This window comes from Typha angustifolia, chromosome 15 (assembly GCF_048772165.1).
Source record: "Typha angustifolia cultivar Huaian chromosome 15, ASM4877216v1, whole genome shotgun sequence".
In the NCBI taxonomy this organism is placed as follows: Eukaryota; Viridiplantae; Streptophyta; class Magnoliopsida; order Poales; family Typhaceae; genus Typha; species Typha angustifolia.
In genome coordinates, this window is record NC_133253.1 from 7933126 (window position 1) to 7957766 (window position 24641).

General features: G+C 36.2%; 2 protein-coding genes across 3 annotated transcripts; both read right to left on the reverse strand.

The window, feature by feature from the left end:
- Nucleotides 1–521: 521 nt before the first annotated feature.
- Nucleotides 522–3205, reverse strand: LOC140778312 (protein THYLAKOID ASSEMBLY 8, chloroplastic). Its single transcript, XM_073122956.1, has 2 exons — nucleotides 2385–3205; nucleotides 522–733 (listed from the first exon to the last, which is right to left on the reverse strand). The coding sequence occupies exon 1, from the start codon at nucleotides 3133–3135 to the stop codon at nucleotides 2410–2412; it is 726 nt and encodes a 241-aa protein (XP_072979057.1). The 5' UTR covers nucleotides 3136–3205; the 3' UTR covers nucleotides 522–733; nucleotides 2385–2409.
- Nucleotides 3206–6199: 2994 nt separating this feature from the next.
- Nucleotides 6200–24374, reverse strand: LOC140777536 (importin subunit alpha-2). Of its 2 annotated transcripts, XM_073121704.1 has the most exons (12): nucleotides 24214–24374; nucleotides 21881–22100; nucleotides 16499–16652; nucleotides 16180–16282; nucleotides 15009–15193; nucleotides 12258–12337; nucleotides 10332–10482; nucleotides 7803–7884; nucleotides 7661–7719; nucleotides 7278–7583; nucleotides 6679–6785; nucleotides 6445–6586 (listed from the first exon to the last, which is right to left on the reverse strand). In XM_073121704.1, exons 1-12 carry the CDS (start codon nucleotides 24272–24274, stop codon nucleotides 6583–6585), a joined length of 1512 nt encoding a protein of 503 aa, XP_072977805.1. In that variant the 5' UTR covers nucleotides 24275–24374; the 3' UTR covers nucleotides 6445–6582. The 2 variants fall into 2 exon arrangements, with proteins under 2 accessions (XP_072977804.1, XP_072977805.1); XM_073121703.1 differs by lacking the exon at nucleotides 6679–6785 and having other exon boundaries at nucleotides 6200–6586.
- Between the last annotated feature and the right edge of the window lie 267 nt (nucleotides 24375–24641).

The window sequence follows — 24641 nt, forward strand, 5'->3', positions numbered from 1 at the left end:
ATAATATTGTTTAATGACTAAAATTAATATAAGAAGCTTCATGCCAAGTTTGTTGAAGTAGCAAGCAATTTATAGCTGTGTGAAAACAGAATGTACCATGTTAAGAAGTTATTAGTAGAGAGAGTATACAATGGGGGTTCCCAAATTATATAATTTTTTCTAATATATAGTTTAAATTCAGAGTTATATTTTGACTTGAATCTAATTTATACAACCTCACTGCTTAAATGTGATTAGATTTTGAGTGATACATTGAAAAATAAAATAAAGATGACTATTTATCAAATGGAGTTTAAAATTGATATAAGGAAACTAGAACCGAATCTGACCGGAACCATTTCATTTTTTTGACGAAGCCGAAACCCTAATCTAAACCAAAACTTCATACTATGACTAAGAGAAATTACATGTGAAGGTCATCAGGGATACAAATAACCTTTTAGCAGAGCAGAAGAATATATGAATAATATCATACCAGATTTACAAATTTGATGTCCATAAAATGAATCTTCAATAGAAAGTTGGAACACACTGCGATATATTATTTGACACTATGGATGTAGTAAAGTTTCTCAACTGAAACAGTGATAACTCCTGGGAGAGGCCAACAAGCCCAATTTCCAAACTGCTTTTTGATAGCTATTATTACCCCATCTCTTATTATTGTCGAAGAGATTGAGCATTCAAGAGAACAAATCATGTTGGTCATTCCCTATCTACCTTTCCTTTTTTCCTGAAAATATAGAGTAGGCATCAGTTTATTAAACATGAAAAACCATTAAAATAGATACTCTATTAATTATCAAAATATTAAACATGAATTTGAACGATATCTGGTAACATGAATTGCCAAATAAGTAATTGTTCATCATTAACAGATATGACAATGTCAATTTCCCAACAATGGTGGGCTAGATTAAAACATGACATATAAGTTGCAAGAGTAAATGTGTTAATACATAAATGCGAAATTGTGATAGTTTCTTTTTGTATTGAACTCTTCGAACAGTTCTCAAACTTCATTTGGATAAGCAAACATAAAACTGAAAGAATACTTAATGGAACGGCAAATCGAAAATAAATGTCTGATAGCAAGTTGATCAATAAGAGATAAATGGGAGATATAACTGAATTTTAGTTAGTATCACCCAATCAAATCCAATTCAATCATTTATTCAATGAGTCCAATTTTAAGGAAAACCAAATATACCAGTTGATTCTTAATAAAATTCTAAATGCAAAATCACATACTCATACTACAACAATTTTCTCCAACCCAAGGCAACTGATGTCCGTCCTGTTCTTATCATATATCATACATCTGAACATCACCTTATAGAGGCAAAATAATAGTCTTCACCAATCATGAGCAAACTATTAAATATCTTGAGTCACTTATTTTCTATTAATCAAAGATCTTCAGTGTACTATATCTAATATATATATATGTTCCTAAAATAACCAAACATATAAATTCATAGTGAAATAATCTCCTAGAAAAACAATGGTAAGATTGCATATGAGAGAGCCTCGTGTACTGGGAACCTGGGACTCCCTTTGGGTACATTAAGGGCCTAACAAGCCAAGAGTATCCTAGATAGTCCTAGTACAAATTTCAACTTCCCAAGAAGCAAACAAAGAATAAGCCAATGCTTACATAAGTTCATAGAAAGCAGGCAACCCCAATTTTTTTTCCAGGTATAATATGCTTAGATAGTTTCATCACAACTTTGCTATTTCCTTCACATCGCACTGATCTGTCTTTTTTCTCTACTAACGACTTCAAGATAAAATACTTTCTCAGCAATCATTTTACAAGATCTGCAGCTTTAAATCTAGGGTTTACTAATCCAAGGCCCAAATTTCTTCAGAGTTTTATGTAGAATCTTTTACTAATCTAGGTCCGCACACTAAACATTGTACGCAAATATGTGAAATCCAAACTTATTTATAGGACTATGTGACTTTTAGTCCACGTTAATGCTACATAAGTATGTCACAGAAAATTTCTTTTGGCAATAGCGATTTTGTTCGACAAATACCTGTAGCTAATTGAAAGGTTGTTGCTGACATCTCTGATTCATTCGGTGATTTATTTTTATCATAATGCTCTCCTATCTATGCGTACCTAAAGTGATTTATGTTAAATACAATCACTAACTCAGACAACGATTATCATATACATGTACAAATTATCTTATGTGGCATCCACGTCCACTAGAAGTCACACAGTCCGTAAATAAATTTGTAATCTACCTACTTAGATACATTGTTTAGTGTGTGGACTTAAAATAGACTAAAACCTTTTATTTATATACTCAATACCAAAGTCACGAGTACTAGTTCCATGTAAATATCCAAAAAGATAGGATAAAGCAACTGACCTGCATATTCCATTGCAGCATTTCATCAAACAGTTAGCGGTCCCTTAACTTCTCCGCCCTCATCCCACACCTTAAAGTCCCGCTGCACCACATCAGCCGCCTTCAACTCTCCCAGCTTCCTCAACCCGTTCATCAAAACCCTAAACAAGTACTCGTCCCCCACGCAGCCCCCCTTCCTCATTCCCTCGTAAACCCTCCTCACTGCCTCCCCCCTCCCCGCGGCGATCAAAACCCTAATCAACCTCGTCAGCTTCCACACATCATCCTTCGGCGAGAACCCACCGCTCCTCTCCTTCTCCTCGAGCATTTCATCGACCAAGGCATCGACTTGATCGCCGGCGCCGCACCGGGCCATGGCAGCAGCCATTTCGGCGTAGAGGGCGAAGTCGGCGGGGTTGTACCAGGGCTCCTGGCGCGCAAAGGAGAAGACTTTGAGCGCGAGATGCCATTGGCCCTGTCGCTGGAGCTCGGCGAGGGCGGCGAGGAGGTCAGATTTGAGGAGGCGGCGGAGGGTGACGTCAGCGGCGGCTAAAGAGGAGGTCGCCGAGGAGGAGGCGGAGGCGCGTTTGAGGGATTGGACGGCGAAGATGGCTTCGGAGCTTAGTGTGCGTCCGCGTTGGAGCGGGCCGCGGTTGTCTCGTGGTCCGCACGTGGTGGTGGGGAAGGGAGCTGGGGAGCTACTACTGGGGAAGGGTCTGGGGGAGGAGAGGCGGAGGGAGAGAGGTGGGTTTAAGAGAGAAGAGGAAGCCATGGATCGATGGACAGGAGGAGTGCTCACTGCTCGTGTATACACTATTAAGATTAGGCTGCCGAAATAATCGAGCCTCAAGCTCAAAATGTATACACTATTATTAATATATTTAAAAAAAATAAAGAAAGCTTATTTTGAGGCTCAATTTAAATTATTTATATTTTTAAATTTGAGAGTTTTTGACTAAAATATTGTTACAGTATAAATTATATTTTAAGCTACAATATTATTCAAATTATTTCTCAAATACTATAATATGAAAATCACTCTCTAAGATAATGAGTCTTAGTAAATTAATTAATTTTTTAATACACTAAAAACTATTAGAAAAATACAAAACGTTTCCATGAAAAGTGATTTTATAAACTGTTATATAAAAAATTAAAATTAAGAATTAGATGAACTTATAATCTTTATCTTTTTTTTATAATTTTAAGCAACGGATAATCCAACGTAGAGTTATAATAATCTTTTTTTAATCTATATCTCTTTTATTCGAGGTCTAATTAAATTCTAATTAGAATTATTATATTCATTTCTCTCTCATCTTGGCAACGATATTGGTTTAGAAAGTTTAATACCGTTCAATTTATAAGTCAGAACACATTGGTTTAGAAAGTGACTAATTTTGGGAAACTAATTAATTTACTAAGAATTACTATTTCAGACACCAATTTTACTATGTTAATAATTTGATAAATAATTTGAACGGTATTAAACTTTGGAAAATATTTTTACTAGAATAATAGTACTTAAATAAAATAAAAAACTCTAGTCCGGCAAATCTAAGGGTCACATTTGATGGACAGGGCAGCTGAGCTATCAGGTCAATAGATTTTTCCAATCTATCCCTCTCTAACTAAATTATTTAGGACCTATGTAGACTATCACGTCATCCAGAGGCCTAATTGCAAAAGGACAAGAGGATAGAGAAGATTTACTTATCCATCCGAAAAGTATAGTACTTATTTATAAATATAAGTTTTACTGAGGTGGATATTAACATAATATCGTCCTCAACAGTAAACACTTAGACTTCCTCCCCTTTTCACTTTCTACATAATAGAGCGCGGATTGGGGTTAGGGATAATCATTAGGTTTTACCTGTCCATCCAAACCCCCTATCCGAAATCATTCAGTTTTAATCGGCCGAGCCTAATTTGGATCGAGTCTGACTCGAGCCCAAAATAATAATGGAAGTTGAGCCTTTGCTTGCTCGATCCAGCCCGAAAGTCTGACCCATTACTCTTATCTATGACCAGACTTATAATACATACATATTTTTATAATTATTTTAATCCCACATTAGATATCTAGTAAATTATGTATCGATATATAAATATATTCCTATAAAATATAACTAAAATTTCTTTATATAAATCCATTAAAGTCGACGTAATAAAATATAATATTTTTTTATATTTAACACATTACGTGTTAGACCTATTATACTCAACACAAGCCCAATATTTAATGGCCTAGTGGGTGATAACAGTTTAGAATATTCTAATCCTAGAGCAAACCTAGCCCGACCTGAGTTATTGGTGGCTTAGGCTGCGAACAAACATTTATGTCCAATTGGCCCGAAAAGCCCATTTCGAATCCGGCCTGGCCCGCCGCCCAATGATCACCTCTAGTTGGGTTCAATTATCGTGAATAAAGATCTGAGATGATATGCATATCTCACACCATCTTCTCCTCCTCCTTCGTCAATTTCCTCCTGAGAGAGGAAGAGCCATAGGTGGCGATGGCAAAGAAGCCTCTCTCTAGACGAGAAGAAGAAAAATCTAAACTCTAAGAGAATAAAATCAATTCTAGAATAAATATTTATTTTAGTTATTTTTAAAATAAAAATTTTATTTTAGAATATCTATTATTACGTTGACCTATATTTTAAAATTAAAGTATAATAAATTTTTTTGATCTAATATAAAGTGATAGAAAAGATTAAAAAAAAGGATAAAATTATCATAAATATCCTTTAATTTAATAAAAAAAATAGATTGATAAGATAAAATAGTAAATTATTAATTGAGTTAGTGTGTAGTAATTTTAATAAATAATACTTATATTCTAGACGGAGATTGTTATAATATTTAACCTGGTACGGTCAGAGAGTCAGGCAGATGCAATCTCTCTCGCTCACACGTAGGATTACACTTATATATGCGAAAAAGCCCAAACTTTATTTAATATTCTGTATTGTACCTTCTGTGACTTTGCATCGGATGCCTCTCGGCCGGCCGCCCGCCCGCCCGCCTGAATTGCCCCTTTCGTCCTTCCATTGAAAAAGAAAGCTGACGGTTGGCACGCTTTCTTTCTTTCTGTAAGGCTAGAATTCTCATTCATTCTTCGCAGATGTGTATGCATCATTTCTGTGCTTCTATATTTCAGTCTAGAAGCCAACGACATCTTCGAAAGTTACGTGGACTAAACTTTTCCTCGCAGACAGCAGCACCCCAACAAAGTTTAGATTCTCTCTTCCCATCTCACTGGCCTCTTAGATACTGCCACGCTTGGACGCAATTATTTTGTAGACTAATAGGCGTTTGATGGGATAAGACAGCAGCTGACTCCACTGAGCTCACTCATCATCATCATCGTCGTCGTCATCATCGTATCAGCCCGCCCGCGCATGGTCTTTATCTAGATGAGAAGTTTTCTATTCTCTCCCACCTCGCAGCAGAGCAATCAAATCTGTATGGCCTCGGAGTTTAACCACGTCGAGAAGGGTTTCCCTCGCAGGAGAGATGACGCCGAGGCCGACCGGCGAATTCTAAGCCAACCCCCACCCGACGACGGCGTCATCTTCTCTGCGACGGCAACCTGGCACACGGCTAAGTAGCTTCTCTTTGCTCCCAGTTGGTATCTCCTTCTCAATCAACGCATATTAGTCTTTTCTTTGAGTAATCTGCTGCTGAATTTATTTCTCAAGAACAAAATATACTGCTTTCTGCCACCAATTCACATCAATTTTTCATTTTTTTTTTTTTTTTTGGGCCAATCCTGGAGTAAATAACAGAGGGATACATAAAGAAGACAAGAAAACGATAGATCTTTACAGTTTGGACACTGAAGCAAATCGAAGTTCCTTTCTAGTAAAATTTTGGTGTTGGTACTTTATCATAGGGACAACAGCTAATCTTGATTGTTACACGCAATTGTGTCGACTTCAAGAACAGCGCTGAAAATGTGACAGAATAAGGTTGAAGATTGTCCTCTACACAGAGTACCTCCAATGATTGGAAAAGAAAGACTAGGTTGTTGCTCATGCAGGTGGGACTACTCAAGAGTCAAGCCCATAGTCCTCCCCAAAGTATTTGTCCACCAGGCCATTGGCCATGTTCCTCATCTCCTCGTTCTCGTGAAACTGGAACCTCTCCATGGCGTCGATTCCGTCCTCTCTCTCGACAAGTTTCGGTCCTTCTCCATTGGGCATTCCTCTCATCACCTGCAGGCAAATGCATCAGAGGAATTTAAGAGGCACAGATTATGTTTCTTTTCAGCCCTTTCAATGTAAGAAGTTTATACTTTATATCGTACTTGTGTGCTTTGAAGTTTGAATCAATGGACATATGCTTTATGAGTACTACTATATATTCATCAATCGTTCCTCTGCACCTTAATCGGAATGCATATAATCGATCTAACTGCATGCACAGAATAAGTTAGCAAGGTTCTCAACCTTCATGCCATCATGCTAATACAGATTGAAGTAGCCCCTGAATCCAAATCTGCTACAATCATGGAATGCATAAAAAAAAAGTCCTTTTTTCTTCTTTCAAAAAGATTTCACTGAGGGGGATAGGTATCTATCCAATTGCACTGTAGTTTTAAATTCCTTATAGAATTCACTTTAGTTGTAGCTTAAATCATCTAATCTTTCCTTGTAATGGGATGTACTCCATTTGCACAAGATTAACAATTAAATAGTTCAAATTTGATCGAGGTCACCACGAAGGCTAAATTCGGAAGAGACACAAGAAGAAAGTGTGAAATTTAGAACTTTAATGAAATTTCCATCATCAATCCCAGGAGAAAGGTGAGCAGAACTGTTGGAAAAAAATATGTATCTTGGAAGAATGACTATATTAAGGAAAACATCTAACCAAAATAGAAAATCATAATGCAAGTTTTCTCACCAGCTCCAAAAACTGAAGTCCCAGTCTTGCGCTCTCTAAGTCAGCAGATCTAACCAAATTTATAAAGCCAGGTAGGCATCCCTTGTTGACAAGTGAGACCAAGTGGGTAACAATTATGCAGGGCTGTTCAGCATCCTTTTCTGTGGTGACACAAATGTTCCCTATAGTATAGGCTGCTTCCTTTCTTATGTCAAATGGTGCACTTGACAGGAGATGCATCAGCAATGATGTGGCCTCACTCGAAAATATTAATTTCTTGTGCTCACATGTGCCAGCTGCTATGTTTGATAAAGCCCAAGCAGCTTCCTACAACTCAGTTCAGAAAATTAATGAGAAATAAATGAAGTTTCTTGCTAAATATTCGAACAAAAAAAATGTATTACCTTTTTCAGGACTCTGTGCTCACTTTTCAGACACTTTATTAGACCTGATAAGAGCTGATCTGGAAACACATTTTATTAGTAATTTCAATGAAAATTCAGAATGTAAGTATGACACACATGATAACTGGAAGTAAAAGCTGACCTGTTATATTATGCCCACTCATTAGGACTGAATCAATCATATAACTGGAACCAGCTACAAGGTTTCCTAAACTACGGAGCACCTAAGTAATAGATTCATGACCAATCAGTATGCACTGTCAAATCTTTTGTATGTGTAAATTATTTTATGTATAGGAAAAGAAAAGATAACAAGTTTGAAATACATAATTTAGAACTAATGGAACACTGCAACACCACACCTGTGACTCAATACCAACAAGGATTGGGAAATTCACCCTATTATATATGTAGGCTACACAACATCATTATCCGCGCACTATACCCCAAAATAAAAGGTTAGCTAGATATCAAAGTTGAGAATCCCCTAGAAGGATTGGCATGTCAATATTATGAGCTCAACTATAGTGGCTTGCATAGGTAACTGGAGTAATCTACCCTAACAGTTGCTTCTTCTTTTTTACTAACGGGAACCAGGGAACAACCCCTTCAGTGTAACTACTAGACATAGAATAATAAGTCTAAATAAGGTGAAGGAAGCATGATTAACTCAAAGCTAAGCAATGTAGAAACATATTTAATTAAGTCATCCATAGTCCAGCAAATACAAATGTTAGTTTCATGAGAACTGAAAGATAGACTCCTTGCTTACCTAATAGCTTACTAGGTTTTACAGCAGGGTCCTATCTTGACAGATTTGCCTTCGCTGCTATGAGTCTGATACCAGATCCAGAGGATTGAGATCATGTTAGTTACATGGACACTGTAGGTTTTAGGACATCTGGATCTCCCAGAATTTGAAAGAGTGACAAAACAAAACAAGCCACGGCACCTTGGGTATCCCAAGAATGAAGTGTACATCTTTAAATTAGTCAATTTAGATAAAATCAACCTATAGGCCTTGCAAAATACTCTTGAATACTACTAAAGAATATAATAGTTAATTCAACTATCCTCGATTGTTAGGAAAAATTAGCCAAGATGTTTTGAAATTTCTCAACTAAGAGAATGATGCATTTACTAAATACAGGAGACTCAACATAAATCCTTTAACCCATGTTTGCTTTAGGAACATCTTTTTCCCTATTCTATATTAGAAACACTAGTTTAGATTAGAAAAGAAACATTAAATTATCCTTATTCTAAATTAAAAATATTGTTTAAATTATTCCACACATAAGCGCAACTATAGTTTTACCTTTAATTTAACTAAAGTTATTTTAAAATCCTCTCAAGTAAAATTGTAAAATAAGAAAAGGAACAAGGAAGAGGTATAAAAAGTAGAAAATGTCATTCCACTTATCTCCTCTCCTACCACCCACCTATCTCATAGCATACCAACAAAAAATAAAAACACTTCAATCTAAATTTATATGTCAAATCAAGAACATTTGAGTCAATTTGCACTTCATACTTATACTTTATCTTAACTTTATATCACATCAAAGATAATTATTATACTTGTATTCTAGAGTACAAGTAAACATTAAAATACCCTACTCTAGATTTCTAGATTAGAGATACAATTTTAGAAAAAAGAATCTATAATAGCTATCCTAAATTTTTTTTCCTTGCTCTCAAAGCAAAAGAGGTCTTAAATCATCTTTAGATGTTGACATTGCAATCAACTAATTTAAGTGCCAAAAAATATAAACTAAGGATATTGTTAACTCATCAACTACTCTAAAAGCTTAAGTTGTTAAAAAACAGTAATTTTTATATTTTATATTCTAACACTTCTCCTCACTTTTAGGCTGAGACATTTTGATGAGTCTAAAAAGTGAATTTAATTTAAATGGATGGAATTCTATATTTTTAAGTAAATATGGGCATAATAGGACTTGAACCCATAATCTTTGACGCTAATACAATGTTCACTCATCAACTACTTTAAAAACTTAAACCGTTAAAAAACAGTGATTTTATATTTTATATTCTAGCAGACATTTTGAAACTTAATGTAGAAAATCACGCTTCTAATACTTCATCAATGAATAAGGGGCTAAGCACAAATTGTTACAGTAAAAAATCATTATTGAACATTGGTATGTTCATATATTGTTCTTGTGACTAAATTTTTGATGTTGCCCAACACCAACGAAGAGTAACGTCAGATAGACAGTCACATAATATTCAGCATTCACATGAAGATGAACTTGTGCATTGATACACATGCTCACATATTCTTGCACTCACATTGGCATGCGACATCAGACAGTAAAATTATATAAGATTCCGATGGTCTAAAGCACAAGTATATCCAATATTAGTTTGACTGATGACATAATGGGTGTTATATCATATATTTCTCTAGATTAAACTGAAGCAGAAGGTAGCTTGGAACTTTTCATGTATTTTCCCATGATCAACATCTAGGAAGATGTTTCAAGTTCTATATTGAATACTGAGATCATAAAGTAGAAAAATGACTGAAGCATATTGGGAAAATAAAAAGATTCTAGAAGCAGGTAGGATAGTAAATAAGCAACTGGTCATACTGTCATATGTGAAGTAGAACAGAAATTTTCAATTTTATGAAAATAGCTACTACCGGAATGAGCAACTGCAAACTCTCTGATGCTACTAATCGTGCAACCAGAAGCTGTGCTGCATCACTTTTTACTAATAAGCTGATAGCCTTCTCTGAGAGCGCTGAGAGATACACAACTACCCATGCCACTTCAGTGGCCAACTCATCATCCCTGAAAACAATCCACCACCACAACATTTAGTTCAACAAAACACTGATCCCCTAGGTGCTACATGGAAATTAATAAACTGATCTCCATTTTATAGAACATTGTGAACATCATAAATTGACAGGCACGACGTTTTGACGGATAGTATTGTTTAGCACACAGTATGCCAGCATCATATGAGCAAATATAAATGAGAATATCAAAATCCTTCCCCTGCACGAGGATTGACCTGTGTAAGTTCAGCTGTAGATTTGCCCATTTGACATGCAATTTTGACCCAGTATGTGCCAATACAGAGCCAAGTAACATCAGCTGCATGCTCAACAAAGCAACCCTTGTTTATTTAAACATGGCCACGACATAGATAGACAGACATGTTCAACATAAATGTTTTGAAGCCACAATTGTCATAAAGTTTCATCATATGGAAACTTCTTTTAAAAGAAGCTTTCAAGAGAGCATGCTATCGAGGATCAACAAATAGTCAGAAAAGCCAGAATGCACAGAAGGGAATTAATGAAAAAATGTGTGACACAGGCTGCTATTTCTTGTTTACTGACAGATTGCTCCTTAACATACATTAGACATTCAGATTCTTAACTCACTAATCTATTGCAGTATATCTGAAAGTTCCAGTTCAATTGTAATGCAGAAGGAAATAGATAACAGCATGGATATACTACAGATTAATCTTTTTCTCTCTACATTGTAGACATGCAGATAATGAACTTATTGATTTTCGACCATCTACATTCTCTCTTGTGCTTAGTGATTAAAAGTTACAAGCATAAACTATTTTATAATTGCACAGATAGACAAGGGTTTCCAAGAAAAATCAAATTATGCTCTTACTGTAATACAACTGATTCATCTGATAGTTGAGGAGTCATGAAAACGTGGCTTCTAACTGTAATAAGGTGACAACAAGGAATAATATAAAATATTTTTGACATCAATATCATACTCACAGCCATATCAAGCAGTGACTCATATGCTTTCCACCGGAGCACCAGATGATGCAGCATTATTCTACTTTGGTTAACTTTCTCCTATTTTAAGAAGGAATTTTCTTGCCCCATCATTAATAACCAGGAAGAAGCCTCTGTAAATACGAATAGGTAGAAATTGACAAGACCCATACCCACAATTTCATTCCTAGATCTCATTGGGTATCCAAATTTCTATGCGGTATCTCATCTTCCCAAATGTTTTCTCGCCTCGTTTGAAGATGGAAAAGCTTAGACCATAAAGAAATTCTTTCACTTTACACATGACTTCCTTGCATCTTCCTCCTGCCTACAATTTCTTATAGAATCAATCACAGCAACATCAAGAAGTAGAAGGGAAAGAGGATGCAAGCCCATGATGTCTGCTTGAGCACATGGATGTTACTATTTGAAGCAAAATCTCACCCACTACTAGCTTGATGAGGCCGCCCATACAAACAGTTAACAAACTGGATACAGCGCTAACAATATGTCTAACTAAAATTAATGCAATTCAAGTAAAGTTAACAATTAGATTGTTCACATCTACAATAATGCAGAAAATGCAGCTGTATATATCAAATGGTCTCCTACCACATCTACAATGATCCACCCTTGATGTAAAATTCGGCTGCAGGTCCCCAGATAAATAGACCGAAAACAGGATTAATCATGTTTAGCATTTTAAAACAGAAACCCATTTATTAGACATTTGCTGATAATGAGATGTATATCAGTTAGATAATGAATGTGAATAAAAGAAATAAATGTATAAATGAAGCAAAGACATACGCCTTCTGCAAATGTTGTGTGATTGAATCTAGCACCCCATCAATCCTTATCAATTCGTTTGCAGCCCTGGAATCAGGACCCTGCACATAAACAACTGGAGATCAATATAAAGAATTAGAGATTAATCACATTCCTACGGACAGTGTCATACACGAATGACATAATTTCATTATTAATCCCATCAACACACTGTTACATATGACATACGTTACATGACTACATGGCATGGACTAGCGTGCCTGTGTAATGAACTATGCCGGTTTCTTTGTACTGTACCAGCATCTTGCCAGAAGGATGAGTATCCGGCAGTATGAGCCGTGCCACCAGACCTCAAGTACATGTACTATAATGTAAAATGCAGTGAAGAGGGAGTGGCGACCAAGTCTAATTTCCACCTTTTTTCCCTCTAGATTTGCTAGAAAGTGTGGCTTTTTCAAAAAGATTCTTTTTGGAGGTCTAGGTTCCACACCAATTCTGAGGTCATCCAACCATAACATTGGCAAGCAGATCTGACTCCTTTTATAGCATAGAGAGTGTCTGAGGACTTGAGTCAATAGGCTGTAACCTGTTGTTTCTTCCCCTTCTTGGGGATTGCCTTGCAGCCAGAGTGATATTAATTACCTCAATGAAGAGTACATGATTTCGCCATTGTCTATGTAGAAAAGTTGACACAATGCAGTTTGAAATTTGAATATTTGCATTGTCACTTTGTTTGTTTTATACGTTCATTAGTTTGAGTAACATTTCTTCCTTTTAAATAAGTAGATGCATTTAAGGATGGAAATCATTTCTGAAGAAAAAACAACTAGAGTTATTGGAAATCCTACAAGAGAAATGATACAAACAAGAAACAAGTAAAAGTTCCTATGGTAGATAAAAATCAATGATGCACGGACACGACACGGACACGGCGACACAACAAAATTTAAAAATATAGAACACAGACACAACATAGGACACGGCGCAATAAATAAATAAATAAATAATATATAATTATTAATATATCTAAGTAAAAGTTTACAATCTAGTAGTGTAAAATACACATACATCACGCTATTAGATTATCAGTTTATTAGTTTATCTAACAATTTAGTAAAGTTTTTAATCTAATAATTTTACTCCCAATTTTTTTGCATATCAATCTATCACATATCAGTTTATCACACCAATTAAAATTAAAATAACTAACAAAAAATTAAATTTAAGCCCTATCGGTATAAAAAAAAGAAGGAAAGATAAAAAATTTAGAGGTTTTAAAGGAGAGTAGAGGCAGAGAGAGAGAGAGAGAGAGAGAGAGAGAGAGAGAGAGAGAGAGAGAGAGAGAGAGAGAGAGAGGGAAGGAGGAAGAGAGATCAGCCAGTAAGAAGAAATGAAAGTGGCTTGAGAGGGAAGGGGGGGAGAGAGAGAGAACCTCATCATGTTCAGCAGCCCTTCACCCTTACCGTGCTCAACCGCTCGTCACACTCGTCGTTCTCAGCCGATCGTCACCTTGGACTTGCTCAACCGATCATTGTCATCGTCACACTGCCTTCTTCCGCTCAAGGGTTTTAGGTGAGGTGAGGATTTGGGAATTTTTTTAGAGCTGAGAGGTGTTGATCAGGGTTGAGAGCTGACGGTTCAAACTCAACCTGTTTTGCCCAATAACAGCACACGGTGTCCATGCGGTATTAAATCAGGATACTTCTAATCCGTGTCAGACACGTGTCCCATGCATGTCCGTCCGACACGGACACCTCCCCTAGATAGAGGTGTCCATGCTTCATAGATAAGAATCATAAAATTGTGCAAGTATGAAATAGGAAGAGATATGCTATTGGTCAGAGTCATGAAGATGGAATGAAGGATCTTTTTGTGAGCAGTTGTAAAAGATTAGCTTTTCAGACATACAAGAAGGAATATTGCTTGTTTCTTTCATAAAAGCAATGTTTAGTTTCTAACTAACAGCAAACCCGATCCTTAGTTGCATCCGCATGCATCTATTAAAAGCCGGAAGATTTGTTCCATTTTGAAATAAATTCCAGTAAGATGAAATAAGCCATCAAATTGTATATGCATTCATATAAAATAATAAATGGCTCTGTAGCAAAGAGTTAGTGATCTAAATTCAGACCAGAGCCCCATTCTCTACTCCAAGATAGGGCTCAAATTCTGTACTTCAGGAAGAGAGTATCTCTTGATTTACGTTAGAACTATAAAGAGTGATCATTTATATCTATGGTACTAAGACTTAATTCTTTGCATTTAAGAAACCCAGCACCATCCTTATAGTAAATCATAAGATTTATTATTCAGCCCCTCTGTACTTACTGGTATAGTTAGCTACCTCAATAATTCACCCACTGCAGGGAATACAGGAGAAGTTAAACTACTGAACAAATAAGGTAATACAGAATAATCTTACTGGCATTATGCAGAATGCACTATAGATACAAAAACTCTAAAGCATATATTAGTAGTTCTAGAAAAGAAAATGCTTACCATGCAACAACATATTAACAGCTAATTCTACTCCCTTATGTCTACAATCTGGAAAAGACATGGAAGTAGAATTATTTGTATTGAATTAGATGCCTAATACAGTTGCATCAGCTTCCACCCCTAGCACTAACAATTCATACAGATGGCATAACTACGCACCTTTAACATGCTGTGATCTCTTATGATCAAAAACAGGATAACAGATGATATTATAAGTTCATCTTTTAAAATTTGCCAACCAAAATAACTAAGTTCTATAAATGAAATCGCAACCTTAATGAGATTTGACAGTGCCCAAGCAGCTGTCCTTGTTGGAGAACCCTTATTAGACAGCATCAAGCGTGCAAGAGGTAATAATGCTCCTTGTGCAAGTAAAATGTTTCTCAACTCTTCTCCTTCACCAGCAACATTTCCTAAGGCCCATGCACACTGCTCAGCAACAGCAGCCGCGCTCTTCTCTAAGCAACATAGACAGGTAGTAAGATATTCAATGCGTATAAGGATAACTTTCAATCTAACCAGACAAATAAATTTACAGTTCTTTTAATAGACAAAAAGGAAATATTTAGATATGAGGAAAAAGGGCAGCATCTGCATGGAGTACAAAAGTGTAATGGTGTAAAAGAAATTGACTGAATTAGGTGAAAACAAAATACCAATTCAGCGGTGAGCCTCTTATACATATAAATTGATTCATTTAACTGACATTGATATACTCTGCTCAATTTATGGCTTTGAGTATTGTAATTCACTAAATGCAGCATAAGGGTAGAAAAGAATCGAGACCATTAGAGCAATCAGCGAACTGGATGTCTGGATTATTGCTACATAAAGGTAGAGCTTTTACAGAAGGGGGAAAGGGAGAGCATGGAGGAGGGAGGAGGGAGAAGGGAAGGAATATCCATACTTTAGGCTAGGTGGGGCTATGTTACTCACTTGTCCTCTTCGCCATCCAGAGCATCTACTATAAATATAAAGTAGGTCATTCAACAAGGAGAATCCAACATTCTATGTGGATCCTATAATATACAAAGGCTCTTATTTCTATCCTTATGCAATCAACTTTCCTGTGTCTGACTCATGTAACATCATATTATTCATCATCCAGTTTGAATTTTGTCTCTTCATTACCTGCATGTTCTGAGAAGAATATATTGCTCGAAACATCTACTTCTTTCTGTATGCATCCTCTATTAATATCCCACAAACGTAGTTTTTATATTTGACTTTCTTCATACTCCCAAAGCTTCATCTTTTTCCCCAAATAAGAGAATCATCAGAAAAGGGTTTTCAGTCTTAGAGGTTTGCCATTTAACGTTGGCAACACAAAGTCCTAGTATTAGATACATAAGGACAAAGTCAGAGTAAGTCAGAGGTAATGTGCCGGAGTTCTTGAGTTTTATGGAACAAAGAACAAATCTAGCAACAGGGAAACAAATCTAACCTCCAATATGAGCAATAAGCAAAGGTAGAGCGGGCACTAATGATTTGGTTTCTTCTGGCTCCCCAGCTGCTATGTTAGTAAGGCACCAAGCTGCCTCAAGCAACTGCAGAAACAATGAAGATCAGTGACATACTGAGAAGATAAATTATGCAGGTAACAGACCATATATCAAGAAAAAGAAAATATAGCTATGTCTATGATAACAGAAAGACTGCTGCAGTTATTTCCAAGAAATAATCAGTTTCCATTTAATTAAAAAGTTTAGTTTAAGTAACTGCAAGCATAGATAACTTATAACTCGATAACAAATTATGAGAACCTGTTCATCTGTTGATCCAAAAGATAAGCACTGCACAAGGGCAGGGACAGCTCCCGCTTGAAGTGCTGCTTTAATCGGAGGTACCTCAGATTGTGACAGCAAGCGTCTCAAAGCACGAAGTATCTCTACCTTCTTCTGTATGGCTCCTTTTCCTCTATTTATCATAAGAAAAGAACACCAGAATTAAAGCTGCTCAAGCATATGGACAAGAAAAGAGCTGCATATTTGATGGACTGAGAGTATCATGTAAATGAATAACGCATTCATGTATGAGCATTAGAAGCATATAACATTCCCCTTATGTGCCACCACTTGAGATTTCAAATATTTCAGAGGTCCCTAATTTTTTTTCAGGTTGAGTCCATCATACCAAAATCCAAATTACTTTAAGGCAGTACAAGAAGCTAGCTACTTCTAAAAGAATGATCAGATGTATAGTCTCTGGAGGAAAAGATGACATTATCTAGTAAGTTTCCATTTATTTGCATATTAAGGAAGATATCCAAGTAGTGCCTGCCAATTCCTTTTTCTGGTAACATTTTCTTCAGATATTGGGCATTTTGCAGGTCAATAAGAGTCTTATTGGTTGAAATTTTGTCAAGTTGGGGTCACATTCTACCTCCAAACATACTTTCTGGACTGCAGATTATCTCATTTATACTAGATGGACTCAGTGAACAGCACTAGCAGTTTTCAATGTGAATTGGTGTCAGTAGGTCCTTAGCAGAACTGTGGATTAGAAGGGGTTTGTTAAACTTTTGTTGAGGCAAGTTTAGTCAATACTACAGCTAAGAGCCAATAAGAAAAGAAATCTCACGCTTGGTCCTCTTGCAAGGTTGAATGAGGACAAAACTTTAAATAGAACACCTTAGGTGTTTTTCTCTTTGATAAAGAAAAGAGAGACTGCAATCAAGAAAACATACATCTGAGCAAATCCTTGCTTATAAGAAATTGGTTCAAGCAAAGTCAACTGCCAATGTAGAACAAATAAAGAGAGAGAGTACTAGAATCATATTATATGTTCAATTATCTTAGATATATCTATGAGAAAAGAAAAAAAAAAAAACTGGATTAGGTCCTCTTGGGTTGGGCCAGTGTATGAATTATGGAGGTTCACATTGAGTCAATGAAGTTACAGCAAGGATTCCCATGCCAAAGGCGGGCATGTCGATTTTGGCTAGGCATGGTTCATACCTCTGGCACATGCCTTGTGGAGCCAGTATGTTGTAGCCACACTGAATAGTTTTGATATATCAAATAATAGTCTTTATACTTTTCTAGGGCCTTAAAATAGGTCTCAAAAGCAAATAAAAAGTCCGTCAACATTAGAAATTAATGTAACATACACAATTAGATTCTAATCTCATCATTTTTCTACTTTTCTTGGATCTTCCAGGTTGGGCAAATAACTTTGAATTTTTTTAAAAATTCTTTCATTTCTAAAATTTAAAGTATAATCTAAATAGATTAAGTACCACAATACAAGTAGGTATCAAAAAGATGAATGAGGTCCCAAAATAGGTGTGTTTAAAGTAAGATATGATCAATTCCTATTAGCAGTTGTCGACATGGGTGGCCATAAGGAAGTATTTAGATACTCTCCTCGTATCGGTGCCAATAATTCACTATATGACAATCGTTACAATACGCATGATCTGATTCGAACTAGATCGGATTGCCTCGAAAGACATTAGGTTTGATAAATCGAGTCTATTTATCTTAGTTATCTTATCAACTTATGTGATTTAGTCAAGTCTTAGTAGATTAGAATTTATTTAATTAGCTAAGTCCAGTTAAGTTAAGTTTTGCGCAGTTTCGAAAAATTATTCAAAAAATTAAATATTTAAATAGTATGAAACCAATTGGATAAAATCAGTGACGTTATGATTTATAATTTTTATATTCAAAGTTTCTTTAGATTCAAAATTTATTTGTAGTGGAACGAAGAACTAATCCAAGGAAGATAAGAAGACTGATTTAACTAAGTTTATTAGTTTGTTTATTATTGAATTTATGACTCTTTTATTTTATTCTCTATAAATAAGTCTTTATGACTTGTATCTTCGACATGGTTTGGAATGATTTGCAACGCAATAAATTTATCTTTCTTAATCTTTTATTTCTCTCCCTAGCTTCTCCCTATCATCTAGTAAATCCTTTTCTCCCTTACCGCTAGGGTTGTCAAGCTCGACGAGTGGCTCAGGCCAGCTTGGCTGAAGCTCAAGTCTAGCTCGGCTCGGTCAGAGCCGAGCCAAGCCTGAGCCGCTAAAATTAGCTCAAAATTAATATCGAGCCGAGCTTAAGCTAGAGCTGGCTCGCTCAGGCTCGGCTCGATAGGCTCGTTAAGGGTGCCGCCTCCTCTTTCTCTCTTCTTCTTCTTCTTCTTCTTCTTTTTCTTCTACAGCAGCGATGCCGCGGCTACCACCTCCTCCTTCGGTAGCGACAAGCGGCCACAGTGCCCTGCCTCCTCCTCCTCCTCTTCTTCTTCTTCTTCTTCTTCTTCTTCTTCTTCTTCTTCTTCTGTAGCACCGGTGCCGCGGCTACCGCCGCCTCCTCCTTCAGCAGCGGCAAGCCGCCGCGCTACCGCCTCCTCCTTCAGCAGCAGCAAGCCGCAGCGGTGCCTCCTCCTCCTCCTCCTTCTCCTTCTCCTTCTTCTTCTTCGGCTTGGCTTGGGCTCGATCTGGCTTGGTTCGATCCAATCCGGCTTGGCTTGAATAAGGCTTGATAATAGGTTCATTTCAGGCTCGAGCTCGGTCTAGCCCAACTTGGGCTCGGATCGAGTTGAGCTGAACCGAGCCTAAACCCAATTCTAAGGCTTGAAATTAATTTCGAGCCAAGCCTGAGCCGAAGCCGGCTCGCTCAGGCTCGGCTCGTTTACACCCCTACTTGCCGCCATCTCCTTTTAGTGGCTTTAACCTTCACAGCAACGATATTCTTTCTCAATGCGTGCAAACATTTTGTTTTTTCTTTATCTTAACCGTCTCTATCTCCCGTACAGATTTCTTTTTTGTTTGCTACCACATTTATAGGCCAATTATAGCCTTCAGACATTTATTGAATTCGTACCCTAAGCCACCGCCACCATCTCTACTGGCACCACCATATCTACCGACACCACCCTATCACCGCTAGCCCATAACCTCTATTGGACACCTAAGAATCCATGCCTCCACCCACGGAATCCCTACAATTAGTTTAAGATCTCCATCCCATAGATTTGTCCTCTCCAACCTTCATCTACTATTCAGTTAATATCTCAAAATCTAACTCGTCAAACTTCCCGATCTTGATTTCATTAGAAAGCTCTCTTCCAAAGTGACAATATATTTAACTTTTAAGAGTTTCCAATGGATAGATCTCCCACAATCGTCTTCGAAAGGTCCATCCAAGAAATTACCCAGAGATCGTTGTGGACCGGTCAAGCCACTTCAAAGTGAGTTCGTATCAACTTGATATCAAAGCTCGAATACCATCTAGGCTGGTTTGCATCAGGACACAATAATCCATGGACACAAGGTCAATCTAAGAAGCACTCACTTCATTGAAGAAAGAAAGGACAGAAGAATAATCCTGCTATAGTTATATATATAAGCACTATACCAATTAGCTTTATTTATTGTAAATGGGATTAGAAAATGAATCGCTACACATAAATGGAGGTTAATTCATTTCCAAGTAATGCCGGCACTTGCTCCAGCAAGTATCACTTTTGCCATATGTTTGTCCCAACTAATAAACTGAAGGCAGTGAAAGAAATTATGTCAATAACTTAATCCTATCCCTTTCTCCAAAACTGTAAGAGCAACGACCACTTTTGCTATATGTTTGTGCTATAAACTGAAGACAGTACCAATAATTATGTTTATAACTTCATCCTATCTTTTTCTCCAAAACTGTGCTTGAAGTGCTAGTTAACAATTTTCAAACAGAAAAATGCAGAATTTTGGCCCCCAAAAAAGGTGTAAAAGCATATTCTGTGTATCAAGTGTCAAGTATACTAGCGGTTGCAAAATAAAGATTATTATTGTAAGAAAAAATGAACAAGATTACCTACTTTTTCTCTTTGCTTCATAGATAAACACAAATTCTAAGCCAAAAAGGTGTTGTCTTTCTACTTCATAAACTATTAACATTCCTCCAGGACTTCTATAGGATTACTCATTGGTTGTATGAGACCAATCTACAATCCTTTAGATGGATAACCCTAACACCAACCCACTTAAACGCCTCATGATAAGCCCTTCTCTTCACTGATTTTACTATAGCAAAGAACTAGAAATGTCAGGCTAATAACTTTCTGTTATCAACTAATACTCCAGGAGCCTTTCAATATTTGATAGTGCTCTAGCTAACCCAATAATTTTGAGAAAAAAATGGGATGATGCCATTGATGATGGTTGATTCCAACAGGGCCATGTGTTATGATATGGAAATATTGTATGTTGGAATTATATGGAAGACTTACTCTTGCTCTGCAATGGAAATATTTATATTGACAATACATGGAAACATAGTCTAGCACATGAAATTGGGTCACCTTCAATGGTGAATAAGTCGGTTTATTCTTTTCAAAGCTCTTCCTTATTAGTTATTATGGCCTTCCAATATGCCAGTCTGTCGTTCTTACTAAGCCCTATTGTCTTTAACAAGGTTGGGTCCGGCGACAGGTTAGTTTGTCCACCAAAAAAAAATTGATATAATAAATGATTCAAGAATCCTGTATAGAGAAGTCCTTACTAACTGGATTATATGTGCCACATGGAGCTAGAGAAAAAAATATATATCATAAAGAAACAAAGAGGTCATCAATTGGCATGTAAGAAGGCTTACAGAAGAAGTAAAATGATAAGGTGGAGTTTACAGGGGAAATTAGTGACTCAGAGAAAACGCTACTCATTTAAGGAAAACACATGCATAATGCATATTGCAAATATTGCTTCTGGTTTCTATAATATGGTAAGCCAGAATGCAACTATCTTGATGTTGAGGTTGCAGATACATCCATTATGAATTGAGATACGGGAATCAGCACAAATATGAGTAAGTACACAGTTCTAACCTCTACTTTCTTTCAGCATCTTTGTGTGTGTGAATAGGTTGTGCTTTTTTTACTTTTTTCTATTTTTTTTCCTTTTTGGGTAGGTGGGTGGGGTAAGGGAGGCAACTTCTCTGTGACAATAGGTCATTTCATAGATTAAGTTTTATGAAAACTGAAAGAAAAGAGATATATTATGGAGTTGATGATTAGTATAAGCTAAACGTGAATAGTATTGACTCATCAATCTGTTTGGGAGTAAGTGATCTGAGGTGTCCTTATTATTCATCACTAGTATTAGAAAGCCAGCAAAGGGAGGGAGGGAGAGGGAGTGAGAGAGAACATACTGATACGTCATGGCAGATTTTAACTCCTCCACAGTTCGAGAAGTTTTGGAATCCAACACGGCTTTCTCTTCATCAATAATCATATGACCCTCCAATGGAACTTCACTATCATCAGCAAGTGAATCTCGGCACAGCCGCTTTGTACGTATTAAAGCTTCTCTCCTTTCCTTTCCTACTGCTATGGCATGCTGTCTCCGCCTATTTGCTGCAATGTTGTGCACTGACAACCAAGACTTTAATGTTATCTACTAGACTATAATCAGTTACTAATTTACTATAGTAAAAATGTTAGAAAGTAGAAAGTCTGCAGTTCCCCCAAAAAATGCTAGCTCTATATAGTCATAAGATGAATCAAAAAGTCCTTATCCTCCCAATGATAGATCAAGAATGATACTCCTCAAACAATGTAAAAGGACTTGGCAATCACATTTCCTGCTATACATTCATAATACTTGACTGCTTTGCCCTGAACCTCGTGAAACAAAAGAAATATGGGAACTTGACTGCACCAAACTCCTCTTTTACAGAAAATGTGGCGAAATGGGATCTAATAGGATATTAAGTACAAACTTGAAAATAGTGTACAATGACCATATACAATATCTAAAGGACTTAATAAGTTAATAACAATGTTGTAGAGCAGTGAGAACATAATTGCTGATAGGTCCCACAGTTGAGTTGAACTGATCAAGGTTCTAATCTTTTAACATTATGATGGTTTTAAATTTTTTTTATAGAATTTCAGTGCATAGTTCTATCTGTTATAAGAGAAAGTAATAACTGAAAAAGAAAATAAAGCATATCTCAGATGCAATGTGTTATTAATTTTCGCAACTTCAGCAAATTATGGCATTCTGATATTCTTAATAGTTAACATTTAACACTAAGTTCAGCATCAAATATAAAATGAGAAGAAAATATTAATAAAACTTCTAAGACTGAAAGGTTGTGAACCTTGTCTCATTCAAAGGAAAAGGAAGTAAACTAAGAGTAACATCACTTTACCCAGAATAATGCTCAGACAAGATTTAGTAGATATTATACTCCGTTGCACTTGATGTTTCTTTTATCTGCTTACAATATTACAAAGAACCAGATCTTGTATAAAGGATTTTGAAGCCCATCATCAGAAAACAATATAATGCAGGTGCAGATTCTCCTTTATAAGATCCTTTTAGTTTTATAAAACCAACAAGTTCAAATCTTTTAATAGTGCTTTCTCCACACACACACACACACAAAAAAAAAAGATTCTTTTCTGAGATTTTTTTATTGACCATTACACATTTGATGGATATTACACTGTAATCCTGTATCTATGAAAAAAGGAGTTCTTGACCAAACTACCGCTACAGTAAAATTCTTTTTCCAAAATAGAGTTTTATTCAAACTATTTTCCAAACTAGAACAATAGTGAAATTGCTATCTCAAACAACGACTCTTAGTAAATTAATTAATTTTTCAATAGGCTAAAATATAAAGAAAAAGTTTAGATTATCAAAACTTTGCGCTAGGTTATTCGTTTTGGTTATAAAATATATCATTGTGAAAATACGGAAAAGATCTATAAGATGGAATGACATAGTAAATTTCCTCAACCAACTGTGTTTAGACTCGCAAAATAAAGATCATAATTTCTTCAAATTTCAATTTCAAATTTGTTATATAATAGTTTATAGATCGCTTTCTCTGAAAGCTGTTTATATAGAAACAATGATGAAAAACAAAAATCATTGTCTAAGGCAACAATTTTCTTTTCCTGTGTATTAGATAAATTAATTAATCCAATAAAAATCGCTGTCAGAAATTTTTCTCTAGCAAAACTTTGGTCAAAAACTCAAAAAAGGACTCTATTAAATTTCACCATGTTATTGTCAATCTGTAACTACATCATAAATGTAATCGATCAGTTTCCGTCTCAACACCCATAAAGATAGATGATGAGAATCTGCACAATTAGTTCTTCTACAAATCCCGAACTCTATTCAAGGCTAACATGCTAGTGCGAGCTTATTCAATCGACTATCCACAACTCAAACAAAAACCAATTCTGTTTTCTTCTTTCTTGTCACTACTCAAGTTTCGAGACATTCCAAAATAAAGAAATCTCCACAGGATCACGCAGTTGCATACAACTTCCATGTTCCAGAGGGTGGGGCAAAAGTATGGCACTAGCGCCACGCCAAGAAACCTAATTTATTTGTGGAACCAACCTAATCTATTATTTGCAAAAGAGGAACTTTTAGCCGAATTATAGGTCCACTATTCAAAGACGAGAGGAACCCTTCGACCCTGCGATCGAGAGAGAGAGAGAGAGAGAGAGAGATGAGAACCCGAGGATTTGATGGCGTCCCGTCGGTGGGGAAGAGTAGGGGAGAGCTCTTCGTCCGCCATTTCTTGATCGTTTTAGTTCACCCGCACTGCCCCGTGGAGCTCGAACGAGGAAGCAGAAGACTCGAAATCTGCGAACTGGAGAGGAGCTCTCTCTTTCTTGTCCTTTTGGACTTTGGGCTAAAAGCCTAATAACAAAGTAAACACAATAAAGCCCAATAAACTCAAGTATCTTTATGGTAAATTATAAATAATAATAAAAATAAAAGATAACGTAGTCTTTAATAAATTTGCCGAAAAACAAAGATAGAATGTAGTTTTACTACTCTTGAATTAGTTCACCCCTGTTCGTTTATAATCCAAATCTATTTAATAAATGAGTCATATTAATATTTATAGATTCTAACCCTTTAAATAAATATATTATATT